This window comes from Loxodonta africana, chromosome 14, assembly GCF_030014295.1.
Source record: "Loxodonta africana isolate mLoxAfr1 chromosome 14, mLoxAfr1.hap2, whole genome shotgun sequence".
NCBI classification, from domain to species: domain Eukaryota; kingdom Metazoa; phylum Chordata; class Mammalia; order Proboscidea; family Elephantidae; genus Loxodonta; species Loxodonta africana.
The window spans coordinates 90,886,938-90,904,455 of NC_087355.1; the positions used below are offsets into that span (position 1 = coordinate 90,886,938).

The 17,518-nt window shown below is 55.9% G+C and overlaps 1 protein-coding gene across 1 annotated transcript; it reads left to right on the top strand.

The window, feature by feature from the left end:
- Window positions 1-577: 577 nt before the first annotated feature.
- Window positions 578-15,881, top strand: LOC100677037 (zinc finger protein 345). Its single transcript, XM_064268148.1, has 3 exons — window positions 578-1,579; window positions 3,868-4,813; window positions 14,283-15,881. The coding sequence occupies exons 1-3, from the start codon at window positions 1,492-1,494 to the stop codon at window positions 15,058-15,060; spliced, it is 1,812 nt and encodes a 603-aa protein (XP_064124218.1). The 5' UTR covers window positions 578-1,491; the 3' UTR covers window positions 15,061-15,881.
- Window positions 15,882-17,518: the final 1,637 nt, after the last annotated feature.

Below are 17,518 nucleotides of genomic sequence, written 5' to 3' on the forward strand. Positions count from 1 at the left end.
CACCCCAAGTGATGTTGGTACTAGGCCAGCTTGGGAGTCGCGGGTCTCATCCGACCCTCAGGGCAGGCCTCCTGGACCGCCTCCGCACAGCTGGTCCCCAGCAGGCAGCTTTGCCCTCGTAAGTCGGATTACGTCCCTCGCTCGCTGAGACCTCCCCGGGGGCTTCACAAGACCCTTCTGAGGCTTCGGGCTCGTCCGCCCGGGCCCCTCGCTCGTTCCATCAGAGTCCCTGCCTCGCCCACAGCCAGCCCAGCACCTCGGACAGCACCCGGCTCCCTGAGCCGCGCCGGGACCCGCGGCCGGACCCCCCGCCGCCCGCCCGTCCACCCTCCCGGGGGCTCCGAGCGGGTGCCCCGTGACGCTCCGCCGCCCCGACTCCCCGGACCCGGCCCTCCTCCCGGGCCTCGGAGCCCGATCATCCGAGCTTCCTAGAGCGGCCGGAAGTGCCGGAGCGGGGTCTGCGGGGCGGGGCCGCTACTTCCGGTCCGGCTCCCTCCGGTCCGGCTCCTGCGGCGGCCCAGTCCCAGGCGGTGAACGGCCCCGGCAGCGCGGGTCGCTGGGCGAAGGCGTCGCCGTGCACCGAGGACCCACCGCCCGCGCCGTGCGGCCTGCGGCCCGGCTTCTGGGCAGCGCCCTCGGCGAAGCCGCCCTGGGCCAGGCCTCAGCCTCCTCGCCCGGGCTCCCCTCTGCGCCCGGACAGCACCATTACCCGTCCGGACCCAGCCAGGCGCCCTGCCTTCCCCTCCATAGCACGCAGCCGCGGCGCCACTCTTCGCCCCGTCGTCGAGGCAGGGGAGGTCTCTTCAGCCTCTGGCCAGGAACCTGCGCAGCGTCGGCGCCAATAAGGGCACACCAGGTGTCTGGGCAGCTGCAGCCTGGGGGTGGGTTGACCACAGGTCAGCTCCCAAGGTCATGCCTTTTCCACTGGGTGGTGCAGACGGTTAACACGCTCAGCTACTGACCAAAAGGTTGGCGGTTAGAGTCCACCCAGAGCCCCTTGGAAGAAAGGCCTGGCAATCTGTTTCCCCAAAAATCAGCCATTGAAAACCCTATGGAGCACAGTTCTACTCTGAAACACATGGGGATGCCAGGAGTCGGAGTTGACAGCAGCTGGTAATGTTTAAAGGAGGCTGATGGAAGGATTTGGAAATCCCAGGAGAGGGGGGAGTGTCCTCTCCTAGAGCAGTGGGACAGTCTCTAAGTCCAAGCCATCAGCCGTTTGTCATGGTACCATCTCCGTGCACCCCTGGGGGCTGGCTGGAGGATGGCAAGGATTTCTCTCTCTTTGACGCCAGAAAATGAAACTGAAGTTCCTTCCAAGACTGTTGGACAACGTTCCCTTTCCCTGTTAGCTGCCTGCCTGTCTGCTGGGCCCAGGTTGTGCCCCAGGAGGGCCTTTGGGCTCTGATCACAGCCCCATCCCCACCTAGCTGCGGTTTCTGTCTTCCTCAGGACTTGTCCACGGAGCAACAAGGAGTCCTCACCTAGCCAATGGCTGCTCTGGCCACACCTCCAGTCTCACCTGCAGAGGGGACACGGCTAGGCTTTGCTCTTCCAGAGGCTGGTATCCAGTGGCACGGTACTCCCCTTTCATGCCCTGTTTTCTGTCCCTTGGGCCCCAGGCCTGGGCCTGACTTCTCCCGTTGTTTCACGTGCAGCCCCCTTGGGCTCTGTCTGGCTCTGAGGTCCCAGGACCCGGCCAGGTCACAGATCGCAGGCGGAAGAGTTGAAGTCAGGTCCTTAAGGAGCACAAGTGTGATTTCTTTTTCCTTAGTGGCTTTTGGGAGTTTCTTTTCATTATGAGTGTTGGTGCTCTTTCAAGAAAAGTTGGTAAGTGTAGGAAAATTAGAAGAACAAAATCACCTGTTGGCAATTCTTAAAAGCCTGGACACTGTTTTCTAGACATTCCTTTTGTCTCGGCATGGTGGGTTACCATTGTTGCTTTTTAATCAGCTTCACCCCTAAAATAACCTTCATGTCCCTACCGTCTGGAGCAGTGCAAGACTCCGGGTGCCCCTTATCCCCAGTGCTCCCATGTGTGAGGGCCACTGCCTGTCCACTGGTCCATCCTCACCCATCTCCTATAACCAAAGGGGACAAGTGTTTCAGGGAGGACACGCTGGTGTCCTCCCTGAAGCAAAGGAGGTTGCAAGGGTCCCAGACTCCATTTCTGTTTCAGTGGGCACCCAGACCAGCACCTCTTGGCTGGGCCTTTACCCCCAGTGGGGGAGCCCTCTAGTCTGTGTCCCCAGCACAGCAGGAACATCTGCCGTGGGCCGTCTTCCCTACTGTCTGCAGTGCCCAGATCCTGGCGACTGTGGCCCTGCTGTTAGACTGAACTCTCTTCTCCTCGGTCTCCTGCGTGTCTGCTCTCTAGCCCTGTCATGTCACAGCGCTGGTGGGTCAGCGGGTCCTCTCCAGGCTGTGGAGCCTGCCAGGTTGTGGTCCCACCTGAACCGTTGGGTCCTCGTCTGGGCTCACATGGTTGTGTTCAGAGCTTAGGTCCCTGCAACTGAGGACTGCACCCTTAGTATCCGCAGTTGCTCCCAGCACAGCCCCGCTGCCACCTCTGTGTTCCACTGGTTTATCGTTTGTTCTCTGAAGAGATAAAGGTTTTTCTCTGTGCTCTGCATCTTTTCTTTAGAGAGGCTATTGGTCTGTAGTTTGGGGAGCTCTCTGAGGACACCCTGAGTTGCCTGGGTCTGTTTCCCCCGCCTGCCCCATTGTCTCACTTGGGCCTAGCCTTCTTCTCTGTTTTGCCCTTGCAAGGACCCTGCACCTTTGCGGGGGTGTCTGGTGGAGGATGGGCGCAGGGGCCGCCTCCATGTGGGTCCTCGCCCTGGAGCTGGTCACCAGCTCCCCCAGCCCCTTCCTTAGGCCCCTCTCCTCAGGGCGGTTCCCCTGCCCCTGTGTCAGACCCAGTCTGTGAGGGTACTCTTGGCCCCCAAGCCCTTCCTCAGCCCCTCAGAGACTCCCTGGGGTGGTGGGAGTCGGGGTTTGTGCTCTGACCGCCCAGGCTGGCCAGGGGACACTTCCAGGGAGGGGTGGACCGAGGCCATTCGCTGGTTTCCTGGCAGTGGTGCTAATACTCTGTGTTGTCTTTGTATGGTTTCAGGAATTCGTGGGAAAAGAGAAAGTAAAAGGTCTTTCCTCACTTATCTTGGGTAGAAGTCCTGACTTAGTTTTAGGAAAAGCCGGTTCTGGGTATTATGCAAATGTAGCTGACCACATCAGCATAGCCAGGGCAAGAGGCAGACCCCAGAAGACCCGGGCACGATACAATGGCCCGGCTGCACACCGGCCATCTGTGGGAGGTGGGGAGCTGGGGTGGACTGCCCGCAGTGTAGGTGAGCTGGGGTGAACCCCAGAGAGGCATTGCAAACCTGCCCAGGGCGGCTCCCACCACCCTTCTCTGTCATCTCTGGAAGCCTCCCTCCCTTTTGCTTTAAGGAGAGTTTGCACCTTCTAACTCATCTTGACACCTTCCCTTCAATCCCATCGTGACAGCTGGAGGAAGGAGCACCCCTCGCTGGCCTCCAAACCTCAGTCCAGTCACTGAAGCTCTTAAGGCACACAGCCAGGCTTCCTTTGCAGCGACTGTGTGTGGGGTTGGGATTTTGGCACACATCCCTGTGGCCCTTTGCTGTGCTGGCAGCCTCCCAGCCACCCCACCCTCCCCCTCTCCTGCCCTGCCCCCGCCTGCCTGGCCTCTGGCCTGGCTACCTCTACCCTCTCTGGTCCCAGTGGAATCCGGTCACGTTCCTTCCCATTTTGGACCTAACTTCCTTGCTTCTTCCCCTTTCATCCCCCAAGTCTGTTCTCTGGCCCCGATTCCTGTGACATTTGCCTCTCCCCTTCTGGTTTCAGACCAAGAGGAGGGCGCTCAGAGTGAGGAGCTGACTCCCCAGCAGGAAGCGCCGGAAGAGACAGAGTCCTGGGGCACCCAGGGAGAACCACAGGACCAGCTACCTGCCAGGCCCTGCAACAGGGGTCAGAGTGCAGGGAGGCCGGCAGGGCCGCTACGAAAGACTGCTGCATGGCAGACCTACGCCGGGGAGGAGTGGAGCTGCCGATATGGGCCCAGAAGCAAAGGCAGTCCCGCATCGCACCTGGGGAACCCCCAGAAAGACACTGCAGGTGGGGCCCTCGATGAGTGTGGCCCTACTATGTATGACCCGGAACTGGGGGGTCCCGCAGCACGCGGCAGGTCTCAGGAGCCAGCTCTGGAGGTCCAGAGCCCCGAGGAGTGCAGAAAGGCCTCCCCTCGTCGGGCCGCTGCGCTCAGGCACCCGCGGGCGCCCGGTGAGGAGAAGCCTCACAAGTGCCGGGACTGCGGGAAGGCCTTTGGCCGCAGGTCGGACGCCCTGAAGCACCAGCGCATCCACACGGGCGAGAAGCCGTATGCGTGCGGTGAGTGCGGACGGGCCTTCGTGCACAGCTCGCACTTCACGCAGCACCTGCGCGCCCACCGCGGCGAGAAGCCCTTCACCTGTCCAGAGTGCGGTCAGGCCTTCAGCCAGAGCTCCAACCTGGCGCAGCACCGGCGCGTGCACAGCGGCGAGCGGCCCTACGCCTGTGCCGAGTGCGGCCGCGCCTTCAGCCGCAGCTCCTTCCTCCGTGAGCACCGGCGCATCCACACCGGGGAGAAGCCCTACGAGTGCGGCATCTGCGGCCGCACCTTCCGCGCGCTCTCGGGCTTTTTCCGCCACCAGCGCGTGCACACGGGCGAGAAGCCCTTCCGCTGCACCGAGTGCGGCAGGGCCTTTGGCCTGAGCTCGCACCTGATCCAGCACCAGCAGGTGCACAGCCCAGAGTGAGCTTGGGGCCGCAGCCGTCTGGAAGGAGCCGCCTCGCCCACCCGTGGGGAGGCAGTGGTCGGCCGGGCGGTGGACGCCGGTCCGCGGTGGATCTGCAGCGGGGGGGGGGGGGCGCGGGGTAGAGGGGCCAGGTGGCCTTCCTGCGCTGAGCCTGGTGCTCAGCCTCTACCCATGTGCCCTTGGCACCCGGAGTCCCGCCCAGGGTCTTGGGGAACACGCCTGCGCCTCCTGAAGCCCCGCTAAAGGCGAAGGAGAGGGACAGAATCAGGATGCGGCCGGTGGGGGTCGGTGGTGGCGTGCAGAGGCGCCAAGTTCTGAGACATCAGCCTCTGCTCTCAGAACACAGACTCTAGGAGACTTGGGCGCTGGTCTCCATCATCCCAACCCCCAAAAAGCAGCTTTTATCCGTCTGTAAAGTGCGGCCAGCGGCCCCAACCCCGCCTGGTTTTTACGGCCTGCAGGGTAGGAATGGCTTTTACATTTTAAAAGAGTTGCAAAGAGAAGAAGAAAAGGTTAATACGCACAAAGCACGCGTTCTCTTGGGCCCTGCGAGGAAAGCGTTGAGGTTCCTGCTCTGGGCGTTTCTGTCCCTGCATAGAGGCGGCCCTTTGATCAGAAGGGCCACGGGCGCTTTGCAGCTAGCCCTTTCGGGGTAGTAGGCACGCACCTTGGTCTGCAGCGTCCGCAGGGACCCGATCCTCGTGGCCGCGGGCGGGGCGGGGCCCGAGACCCCAGAAGTACGGGGCGGGGCCACCTCTGGGGTCTGGACTTTGGCAGAGGCACCCGGGTCTGGGAGGGTTCCTGCAGCTTGCGGGGCGGGCAGGTGTCAGGATCCGGTGCAGATGCCGGCCTGGCCAATCAGACCATGTTGGTGGCTGAGCCGTTACCGCCCCGTTCCAGCCCTCCGGGAATTCCAGGAATGGCGATATCCGGCGGGGATAGTGAGTTCTGGTAGCGCAGGGAGCTGCCGACTCCCAGGGCCTGGGACTTTTCCTGTCATCCTGGAGTTGAGCCTCAAAAGGGGGACATGGGTCCTGGCTAGGGAGGGTGGGGGTCAGAGACAGGAAGGGCATGCAAGGCCAGGAACAGGTGGTTCCCAGCGCACTTGGAGAGTGGTCTCGTTTGGGGGTCGCAGGGCAAGGAGGGGTGGTGGAGGGGTGTGGGAGAAGTGCCCCCAGTCCGGGTAGGAGGGTCAGAGCGGGCAGACCTGAGCTTCAATGTCAGACTCACTTTCTGGGAATGTCACTTGCTAGATGGAGGAGCGTTGGTCCCTGGGACTCGAGAGATGTCCCCCTGGGGTGTGCAGAAAAATGTGTAATTTTAAGTGCTTTTATTTTTACATGTGTTTTTATAATTTTTTTATAAATAAACATTCAGTATGCCCTAGGGTGGGCTCAGAAGTTTTTGCTGTGCAGCGGACAGTGAAAAACCCTGGAGACACAAGATGGGTGTTGTCCGAGAGACAGGATGTGGGGAGCCTTGTCACGGGATGTGTGTGCGGGGTAGGAGTGCAGTTTTGCAGGACACCAAGGTCCCATCTCTATAGACTGAGTCCAGAGTGACCCTGTGTCTTCGCAGGCAGGGTGCGGAAGAGTACTATGAGCAGGTGGGGTGCTGAGGGGTGCTGTGAGCAGGAGGGGTGCCGTGAGCAGGCAGGGTGCAGAGGGGTGTTGTGAGCAGGCGGGGTGCAGAGGGGTGTTGTAAGCAGGCGGGGTGTGGAGGGGTGCTGTGAGCAGATGGCATCCTGGACGCAGTGTCCCGCCTTCAGTTGTACCTTGCCTGTGCTCAGCTTTATGCTCTCAAGGAGTCCCTGGATGGTGCTAACAGCTGAGCTGCTAACCAAAAGACTGGAGATAAGAGTTCACCCAGAGGATTGGGTGTACAAGACTTTTATTAGGGCTCTCCAGTTTGTTGTACCGTGGGGGCTTGCGTGTTGCTGTGATGCTGGAAGCTATGCCACCAGTATTCAGATACCAGCAGGGTCATCCATGGCAGACAGGTTTCAGTTGAGCTTCCAGACTAAGACATACTAGGAAGAAGGACCCTGCAGTCTACTTCTGAAAAGAATTAGCCAGTGAAAACCTTATGAATAGCAGCAGAACATTGTCTGATATAGTGCTGGAAGATGAGCCCTCAGGTTGGAAGGCACTCAAAAGATGACTGGGGAAGAGCTGCCTCCTCAAAGTAGAGTCGACCTTAATGACGTGGTTGGAGTAAAGCTTTCAGGACCTTCAGTTGTTGCTGTGGCACTACACAAAATGAGAAGAAAACAGCTGCAAACATTCATTAATAATTGGAATGTGGAATGTACAAAGAACCAATCTAGGAAAATTGGAAATCATCAAAAATGAAATGGAACGCATAAACATCAATATCCTAGACATTACTGAGCTGAAATGGACTGGTATTGGCCATTGTGAATCAGACAATCATATAGTTTACTATGCTGGGAATGACAACTTGAAAAGGAATGGTGTTGCATTCATTGTCAAAAAGAACATTTCAAGATCTGTCATGAAGTACAACGCTGTCAGTGATAGGATAATATCCACATGCCTACAAGGAAACACAGTTCTTACAACTATTATTCAAATTTACACGCCAACAACTAAGGCCAAAGATAAAGAAAATTTACCAACTTCTGTGGTCTGAAAATGATCAAACATTGTCAGGATGCATCGATAACTACTGGTGATTGGAATGCAAAAGTTGGAAACAAAGAAGAAGGATCAGTAGTTGGAAACTATGGCCTTGGGAACAGAAGCAATGCCGGAGACTGCATGATAGAATTTGGTAAGACCAATAACTTCATTTTAAATACCTTTCTTCACCAACATCAACAGCAACTATACACATGGACCTCGCCAGATGAACACACAGGAATCAAATCAACTACATCTGTGAAAAGAGACAATGGAAAAGCTCAATAGCATCAGTCAGAACAAGGCCAGGGGCTGACTACGGAACAGGTATTAATTGCTCACATGCAAGTTCAAGTTGAAACTGAAGAAAATTAGAACAAGTCCATGAAAGTCAAAGTACAACCTTGAGTATATCCCACCTGAATTTAAAGACCATCTCAAAAATAGATTTGACATGTTGAACACTAATGACCTAAGATCAGACGAGTTGTGGAATGACATCAAGGACATCATCCATGAAGAAAGCAAGAGATCATTGGAAAGACAGGAAAGAAAAAAAAAGACCAAGATGGATGTCAGGGGAGACTCTGAAACTTGCTCTTGAACATCGAGTAGCTAAAGCAAAAGGAAGAAATGATGAAGTAAAAGAACTGAACAGAAGGTTTCAAAGTTGCCTCGAGAAGACAAAGTAAAGTATTATAATGACATGTGCAAAGACCTGGAGACAGAAAACCAAAAGGGAAGAACACACTTGGCATTTTTCAAGCTGAAAGAACTGAAGAAAAATTTCAAGCCTCAAGTTGCAATAGTGAAGGATTCTATGAGGAAAATATTAAATGACACAGGAAGCATCAAAAGAAGATGGAAGGAACACACAGAGTCACTGTAACAAAAAGAATTGGTCAACGTTCAACCATTTCAGGAGGTGACATATGATCAGGAACCAGTGCTACTGGAGGAAGTCCAAGCTACACTGAAGGCACTGGCAAAAGACAAGGCTCTAGGAATTGACAGAATATCAATTGAGCTGTTTCAACAAATGGATGCAGCGCTGGAGGTGCTCACTTGTCTATTCCAAGAAATTTGGTAGACAGCTACCTGGTCAACTGACTGGAAGAGATCCATATTTATGCCTATTCCAAAGAAAGGTCAACCGAATATGGAAATTATCAAATAATATCATTAATATCACACACGTAAAATTTTGCTGAAAATTATTCAAAAGTGGCTGCTGCAGTATTTCAGTAGAGAACTACCAGAAAGTGAAGCCAGATTCAGAAGAGGACGTGGAACCAGGGATCATTGCTGATGTCAAATGCATCTTGGCTGAAAGCAGAGAATACCGGAAGGATGTTTACCTGTGTTTTATTGACTGCAAAGGCATTCGTTTGTGTGGATCATAGCAGATTACGGATAACATTGCAAAGAATGGGAATTCCAGAACACTTAATTGTGCTCATGAGGAACCTTTACATAGATCAAGAGGCAGCTGTTTGGACAGAACGAGGTCATACTGTCTGGTTTAAAGTCAGGAAAGGTGTGCGTCAGGGTTGTATTCTTTCACCATACCTATTCAATCTGTATGCTGAGCAATTAATACGAGAAGCTGGACTATATGAAGAAGAATGGAGCATCAGGGTTGGAGGAAGACTCATTAACAACCTTCTACACGCAGATGACACAACCTTGCTTGCTGAAGATGAAGAAGACTTGAAGTACTTACTGATGAAGCTCAAAGACCACAGTCTTCAGTATGGATTACACCTCAAAATAAAGAAAACAAAAATCCTCACAGCTGGACCAATAAACATCAGGATAAATGGAGAAAAGCTCAAAGTTGTCAAGGATTTCATTTTACTTGGATCCACAATCAATACCCATGGAAGCGGCAGTCAAGAAATCAAAAGATGCATTGCATTGGGCAAATGTGCTGCAAAGGACCTCTTTAAAGTGTTAAAAAGCAAAGATGTCACCTTGAAGACTAAGGTGTGCCTGACCCAAGCCATGGTGTTTTCAGTTGTCTCCTGTGTGTGCAAATGCTGGACAATGAACAAGGACGACCAAAGAAGACATGACATCTTTGAATTGTTGGCGAAGAATATTGAATATACCATGGACTGTGGAAAGAAAGAACAAATCTGTCTTACAAAAAGCACAACCAGAATGCTCCTTAGAAGTAAGGATGGTGAGAGTATGTCTCACATACTTTGGACATGAAGTTATCAGGAGGGATCGGTCCCTGGAGAAGGACATCACGCTTGGTAAAGGAGAGGGTCAGCAAAGAAGATGAAGACCCTGAACGAGATGGAGTGACAGAGTGGCTGCAACAGTGGGCTTAAGCATAACAACGATCGTGTGGATTGTGCAGGACCCGGCAGTGTTTCGTTCTGTTCACGTAGGGTTGCTATGAGCTGGAGCCCAAGCCAGGGCACCTAACAACAAGAAGAGAAAGTTATACGTATTCATATAAAGGGGGTTGGGTGTCATTTGGTGATTGGCTTAAACTTTGCTCTGCTCACTTTGATTTAAACCAAAAACCCGCTGCGGTGGAGTCCGACTCATAGCAACCTTATAATATGAGCAGAACTGCCACATAGGGTTTCCAAGGAGCACCTGGGGGATTCACACCGCCAACCTTTTGGTCAGCACCCTCTCTCTTAACCTATACACCACCACGGTTGCCATTCATTTTGAAGGTCCGGGCAATTGTTCTGTGCAAGCGCGGCCGAAGCGTTTCAGAGTTCAAGTGTTGGGGACCAGCAAGTTCTTGCCGGGGGTGCAGGAGACACGTTCCACGGGGGCGGGCCTGAGTTTGCGGAGGGTAGGGGCTGGGGCAGGCTCTTTGCGCATGCGTAGAGATCAGACTTTGTTAAAACTGGTTTTCTGCGTTTTTTCTTGGTACATCTGCTGGTTTCTGAAAAGCAACTTAAAGGACGTTACTTAAGTTCCTGGAAAATGACTGACAGTCATCAAGGCGGGTCTATCAGACTCCCGGGGTTGGGGTCTGGTTACACACCCGCCGTCCAGCTTCTCCCCCTCACCCCGGAATGCGGTTCCAGGCCACCGGGCGCCGACGGGAGAGGCGGGTTTGGCGGGATGGATGTGCAAGGACGCAGGGCTTCCCGGGCGCGGCAGGAAAGCCCCGGGGCGCGGCTGGGAGAGGGAGGGAAAAGGCCAGGGCCGGAAGGGAAGGGCCCGCCACTCGGCGCTACGAACTCCGCCCTGGGGAACAGCAGAGGGAGGGCTGCAGGCTGCGCGCGGGGTCCTCCGGCCGCCCCGCCCCGGGCACCGCGAGGGTCCCCCCGAGCCGCCGCACTCCCACCTGGGCCACCGACGCGGCCGTGCGCCCGCTTCCGGGGTCGGCCGGCGCGGCTTCCGGGATGGCCCAGCGCGGCCTCCGGGAGCGGTGCGCGACGTCCTCCGGCCGCCTAGAGCGTCGCCGGAAGTAGCCTTTCCAAGGGGGCGGGAGGAGGCGGCGCTTCCGGCGGGCGGCTGGGGCGGCAGGTGGGCGGGGCGGCGGGGACACGCACGAGCGGGAAACTGAGGCAGCCACCCCCCGGCCCGAGGCCCCTGCTGGCCCCGCGCGGCGCGTGGCCGCCGTCTGGCCGCTTTGAAGCGCTCCTTGCGCCGGGGTTCCCCTTGGTCCCGAGAGGCGGGCGTGGGCGTGGAGCCGACACGGGCCCCTCCGCCTCTGCCCCCGGGGCTGCCCGGGCCCCGGCCCTGTGCCGCCTCGCCTGGGCCTGCTGCCGCGGTTCCGTGCGCCCGCGCTTCCTAAGATCGGGCGGCCTCCAGGTGTCCCTGTCAGCGGCTTGGCGATCAGCGCCCTGATCCCGGGACAAAGGGAAGTCAGCGTTGGCGGACGGGCGCCTTTGTCGGCGCCGAGCCTGCCTCCGCCAGGGTGCGTCCCTCCTCTCAGCTGGGCGTCAGCCGGCCTGTTTCAGGGTCCTTGCGAGTTTCGCGGTAAAAAGATGGTATTTTGCATTGCATTTCTTAATTCCGAATGAGGTGGTATTTTTAAGAGTATTGACCATTTGTTTTTTTGTGTGTGTGAATTACTTGTTTATGACCTTTGCTGATTTTTTTATATTAATACATGAATCTGTATTTTGCAAATATCCCCTCCCTAGTTCATTTTTTTTAACATTAAGTTTTTCCGTGTAGTTTAATCTACACTTTTGGTGTCTGGCTTCGAAAAATCAATCGTCATCCCAAAACTGCACTATTTAAGTAACTTTTTTTCTTTTTTTTGTTTCATATTTTTACATTCAAATCTTTACGATTATCAATACAATTTTAAAAACCCATAAAAGTTCTCCCAACATTTGAGGACTGTTAGTAGGTGTGTTTAATGTGGAGCTAGAAAACCACAGCTGGCAGCTAGTGACCTGCTCTGGACCTGTGGAGGGCCAGCATGGCAAGACTGAGCTCCTAGAGTGCAGCCCATGGAACCCATTTCTGGGGGTGTCTTCAGTTAGAACTCTCTTGCTTTCTCTCGACAGAAACTCTTCTCAAACTGATTTAAACAAATTTTAAGGCAGGGCATGGCCTTCAGCATGGAGGACAAATCAGGAGAGGCCTTTCCCCAGCTGACGTCCCTCCTTTGTGGGTTTCCTCACAACCAGGCTGCCCTTCTCGCTACATCTCCCACCAGCTCAGCAACCCCTGTGGGAGGAGGAGTCTGCAGAAAGACGCAGAGAGCAAAGAACCGGGTCAGGGCTGGCGTCTGAGCAGTGCTAGTTGAGTCACAGGCCACTGTCCTGAGCTGGGCAGGCTGGGTGAGGAGCTGGCTCCTCGGGGTCCCAGGGGCTGCTCTCACCCTCCTCTGTGACCTTATTCCACCTGCCCCTACACTGAGACTTACTGTCATTTTTCACTTTTACCCAAGCAAGAATCGTCTCCACTCCTGGTGCCCAGTGGAGGAAGTGAGGAGGAGCTCCCAGCCTGGGTCCCAGAGTGCCAAGAAAGGCAGCCTGATGGACATGCATGCGCACACAGGTGAGCGGCAGTGGGCGGGTGGGTGAGGGGCCTCGGGCAGGTGGGGGGGATGGCCTGGGCTAGGACGGAGCAGCGGAGGAGCCTAGGCTCCCCGGAATCCATGTGCCAGCCGCTGCAGGTGTGTGCCTGGCTCAGGCAACATTGCCCCAAACCCATGTCTTTCCTGGCACAGCTCATTCATCCCCCACCCTTGCCGCCTGCCCTCCTTTCTTCCTGCTGCATCCTGGGGACTCAGTCCACACTCTCCTGGCACACCCCCTGCCTGAAGACTTCTGAGGACCATAGTCCTACATGCTGTGTCTCCAGGGCTCAGTAGGGTCACAGGTGGACATCAGGAGGCTCGAGGAGTGAAAATCTGTTGAGCCTCCCCCTGCCCTCTCCGGCTGTCAAAGCTGTGACATAATACACTGAGTTGGCAGTGACTCAGCACTGCGCCCAAGCGCTGTGGTTGCATCCTGGTGTAATCGGCACCAGCAGTACCGCCGTCTCACCTCGGTGCCGCCACATGTCCTGGCCTTGCCTCTCATGCGCACGCTCTCCTCTGATGATTCTTGTTCCTCAGTGGGAGCCTGGGAGGATGCAGGGCTGTGGCTGCCCAGTGCACGCACACTCACGCATGCACACACACACCAACAACCTGGGACTGTTTGTCCACAAGTTCACAGGACCCTCATGTCAGGTGTTCAGCTACCTGCGTCCAGCCACAGTCATCCCTTCCTGGGGGTGAGGGTCCCCAGAGGCACCGTCTGTTGCAATTTAGCTGCTCCGATCCTGACATCTCGGTGACTGCCTGTGGGCAGGGTGTGGTCTCTCCCCTGCTAGGCGTGCTGGCCTGAGGTCCCGTCCTTGTGCTGAGCCGCCTTTGATCATGGTTCCTGCCCTTCACGGGAGGACACACATAGCCAGCGTCCTCGTGTCCCTGTATCCTGCTGCCTATGAGCACACAGCACTGGCTGACCCCGCATCCTCTGCTGCTGCCCAAGCACCCTCTGTTCTTGGCGTGGGATAGGATCGCCACCCGCTGGGCCCATGGCCCCAGAGGCGGTTGATCCTGGTGCTGTCACATGACAGAGTCCTGTGGGTGGGTGGTTGGGGGAGGATGGTGGGGGTTCGTGTTGTCTCCCAGAACCAAGGTCAGGTGGGAAGCCAGTCGTGAGACCATCAGCACATGTACATCGCTGGGCGCCCCTGCCCTGTGCTTCCAGTGCTCTGGCTGCCCCCCAGGTTTCACTTTCCAGGCTGTGTGGTGGGACAGGAAAGCCCCCAGAACCTGAGTTTGTATCTCCTCCCTTCCTGGAACCAGGCGGCAGAGGTTGGAGGCTCAGCCTTCCCAGAGGCACAGGCGCGGGGCTCCTCCAGGCCCCTGTCCACTCTCGTATCCACAGTTGGTAAGAAGGGGGCGAGGCGCACTGGGCAGGGACCAGACAGGTGACATACTAGGTGTATGCTGCACGCAGACTGCATTGCCAGCGTTGTTACCGGTAGGTTACCATCGACTGCCAGTGCCATCTTAAAGCCGCGTGCACCTGTGTGTCGTCCGGCATTGTTTTCTTATGTCTAAAATCACACCTGCCGCCTCTTGTCTAGCTGCCGTGGCTCCCTTCCCCCCACCGGCCTGCGCACGTTCAGCTGTGGATCGAGGGGCAGTGAGCACAGGGCTGATTCTGAAGCAGGAAGCTTCGTGGGACCGAGAGCCCCTGGGGGGGCCTCCGCAGGCGCCGGGACCGCCCGGCCTCCGTGAGAACCAGGACTCGGTGGAGGGGCCAGGCGCCCGCGAGAAAGCAGGCGGGCGGAGCGGCCAGGGGACACAGCGCGCAGGCCCCCGGAGAGGGCGGCCGTATCCGTGCGGCAGCTGCGGCCGGAGCTTCGCGTGCCGCTCGGACGCGGCAAAGCACCAGAGCATCCACCGCGGCCAGAAGCCGTACGCCTGCAGCGACTGCGGGAAGGCTTTCATCCACAGCTCGCACGTCGTCCGGCACCAGCGGATCCACAACGGGGAGCGGCCCTACGCCTGCAAGGAGTGTGGGAAGACCTTCGGCCAGAGCTTCAACCTCGTGCGCCACCAGAGGGTCCACACGGGAGAGAAGCCGTACGAGTGCGCCGACTGCGGCAAGGCCTTCAGCCAGCGCTCGGACGCCGCCAAGCACCAGCGCATCCACCGCGGGGAGCGCCTGTACGCGTGCCGCGAGTGTGGGAAGACCTTCGGCCACAGCTCCAACGTCGTCCGGCACCGGCGGACCCACCACGGGGAGAACCCCTACGAGTGCAAGGAGTGCGGCCGCGCCTTCAGCCAGAGCTCCAACCTGGCGCAGCACCAGCGCGTGCACAGCGGCGAGCGGCCCTACGCCTGTGCCGAGTGCGGCCGCGCCTTCAGCCGCAGCTCCTTCCTCCGCGAGCACCGGCGCATCCACACCGGGGAGAAGCCCTACGAGTGCGGCGTCTGCGGCCGCACCTTCCGCGCGCTCTCGGGCTTCTTCCGCCACCAGCGCGTGCACACGGGCGAGAAGCCCTTCCGCTGCACCGAGTGCGGCAGGGCCTTTGGCCTGAGCTCGCACCTGATCCAGCACCAGCGGGTGCACAGCCCCAAGGGGGCCCTAACGGGGTGAATGCGGGGCGGGAGAATGTGTCAACGTCAGTGCGGGGGTGGGAGCGACGCCCGTTAGGACGTTGCCACGCCTCGCGGGCTTCATGTTCCCGTTCCACGTGAAGTCGTCCAGGGGGTTGAACATCTTACCTATGCGAAGGGCTCAGCAGGGGCGCCCCCAACACCGTGGACAGGGGCGGGCAGAGTGGAGGGGTCGGAGGGCAGCTTTGTGGGAGCCAGTGGAGGTCTCCCTGGAGGGAAGCAGGTCTTCTGACCAGTGGGGTGTCCGGGCCGGCTGTTCTGTGGGCTGCCCTTGGGTCGCACTGTCTCCTCTGCCACCCCACCCCATTCCAGATGCCCCTCCTGGAGAAGCCTAATCCACTGTCGCCCCCTCCTCCGTATCCTTGTCAGTTGCAGTCAGTTCCTTTCATTTTCATAGCACTCGTTATTTTTAATTTCAGAGATACGGTGTACCCACAGTGGAATGAAGACCTTACTGATCCGTTTTCAGAGTTCTGACAAATAAAACGTCCTGGTCTTTATGACCACCACGCCGTCGAGATGTAGATGATTTCCATCCCCAGAAACTCCCTTACGCCCCTTTCAGGTCATCCTTCCCCAGCCCAGAGGCACCCGCTGCCCTGGTTGCCCTCACTGTGATCTGTTCTGTTTGCTCTAGAACTTTACATAAGTAGGGCTGTATAGTACATGCACCTTTTATGTCTGGCTGCCTTCTCTGCTTGATGTGCTTGAAATCCTTCCATGTGTCAGTAGCAGGGTTTTTTTTGTTGTTCGCAAAAAAAAAAAAAAAACCTAAACCCATTGCTGTCCATTTGTCCCCAACTCATAGTGACCCTGTAGGACAGAGTAGAACTGCCCCATAGGCTTTCCAAGGAGTGCCTGGCAGACTCAAACTGCTGACCTTTTGGTTAGCAGCCGTAGCACTTAACCACTATAACACCAGGGTTTCCTTTGGTTCCCTAGCACTTTCTAAAAAGTCAGTGGTCACCTTCTACCTTGTATCAGAACTATACGCATATGTCTGTCCCCATCAAATGATGAGTTACTTGCAGCCAGGGATTATTTTAGCACGGGCTGGGGCGCAGAGCAGGCACTCTGCAAAGGAATAAGTGAGTGAGGCCTGTGGGGGAGGTTATGAAAGATAGGGGTAGAGGAGGGGCTATACGAGGAGATAGCGCTTTCCTTGTTTTCAGGTAAAGAGAAGAATCTTAGCGGTTCTGAGAATGGCCGGGTGGGGTACAAAAGCTAATTGTCAATCATGAAGTACCCAAATTTATGTTATTGTAGTGTGCGGTAAGGCACGTGTCACTGTGTTTGAAGTAAAGACTTTGGACTTCTACATCGTACTAGGTGTTTGAGGGTCCCTACTGCTACAGAACCACTATATCCTGCCTATCTTTGAGGCACTGATTCCACAGATGCAGTGGAGCTTCCCTAGGCTACCCTGCCTCTGTAAAATGTGAGCTTAGGCTACAGGGTTGTACAGCCTATAGGATCAGGGTTACCCTCAGAGTGGATTCTGTGACCCCACAGTTATTAGGCTACTGATCTTGGGCCAATGGTGAGGTAGGAAAGACCCCCAGGGAGCCTGAAAGTCCCTAGGTTAGTAGTGCCTCCTAGGTACACATCACAGTTGCTCTTTGGAGGAAAACTTCCCTTGCTTAGGCCCTGTAGGTTTTCTGCTAATAAGGTCAAACAATGAGCTTAACAACCAAAGATCACCAAGTACACAGGAAGGTGGGTCACAGTGATGAGTGTCAGCAGGAATGGCGAACAGCAGATATAAACCAGAGAAGTCTGCAGACATTAAAACTGAAAGATAATATAGGCTAGAGAATAGTTCTGCATGTAAGACTTAAAGAAAGGCCACCGTGACAGTGAAGAGCAGGAATAAGAGACTACCAGGCATGACCAGGCACGGTCTTAAAGGAGGACTTTAGAAATGAAAAATGTAATTATTGAAGTAAAACTCAGTGGGTAGGTTAAATAGCAGATTAGACAGAGGTAAAGAGTGTGAGTGAACTGGAAGAGACAGCCAAAGAAATTCAGAGTACTAGACGGACAGGATGAAAAATATCAAAGGAGTGTTAAAAGATTTGTAGAATAAAATGAAAAGTCTGGCAAAGATGTCACAGGAGTCCCAGGAGGAGACTGAGAGTGAAGGAGGGGAAATGGAGTAAAACCCACGATTCTGAAGATTTCTATATAACTTGATGGGCAATTGGCTCCCATCCTCCACCCAGCCCCTACTCCCCTATGGGGTGGGCTAACTCTTATTTTCTGTAGGGCTCGGGGTGGAGTGAAGGTGAGGCCTGGCAAGGAAACAGCAGGCAACCCCACCTGGGGAAGGAGAAACACAGAAGATGGGTGTCTGTGCTCCCAATTTTAGCCTGCTCGGCCTCCCCAGAATCAGGCCAACAAAATCATCAGTTAAAGGTGAGATTGTAGAAGTTGGTGTC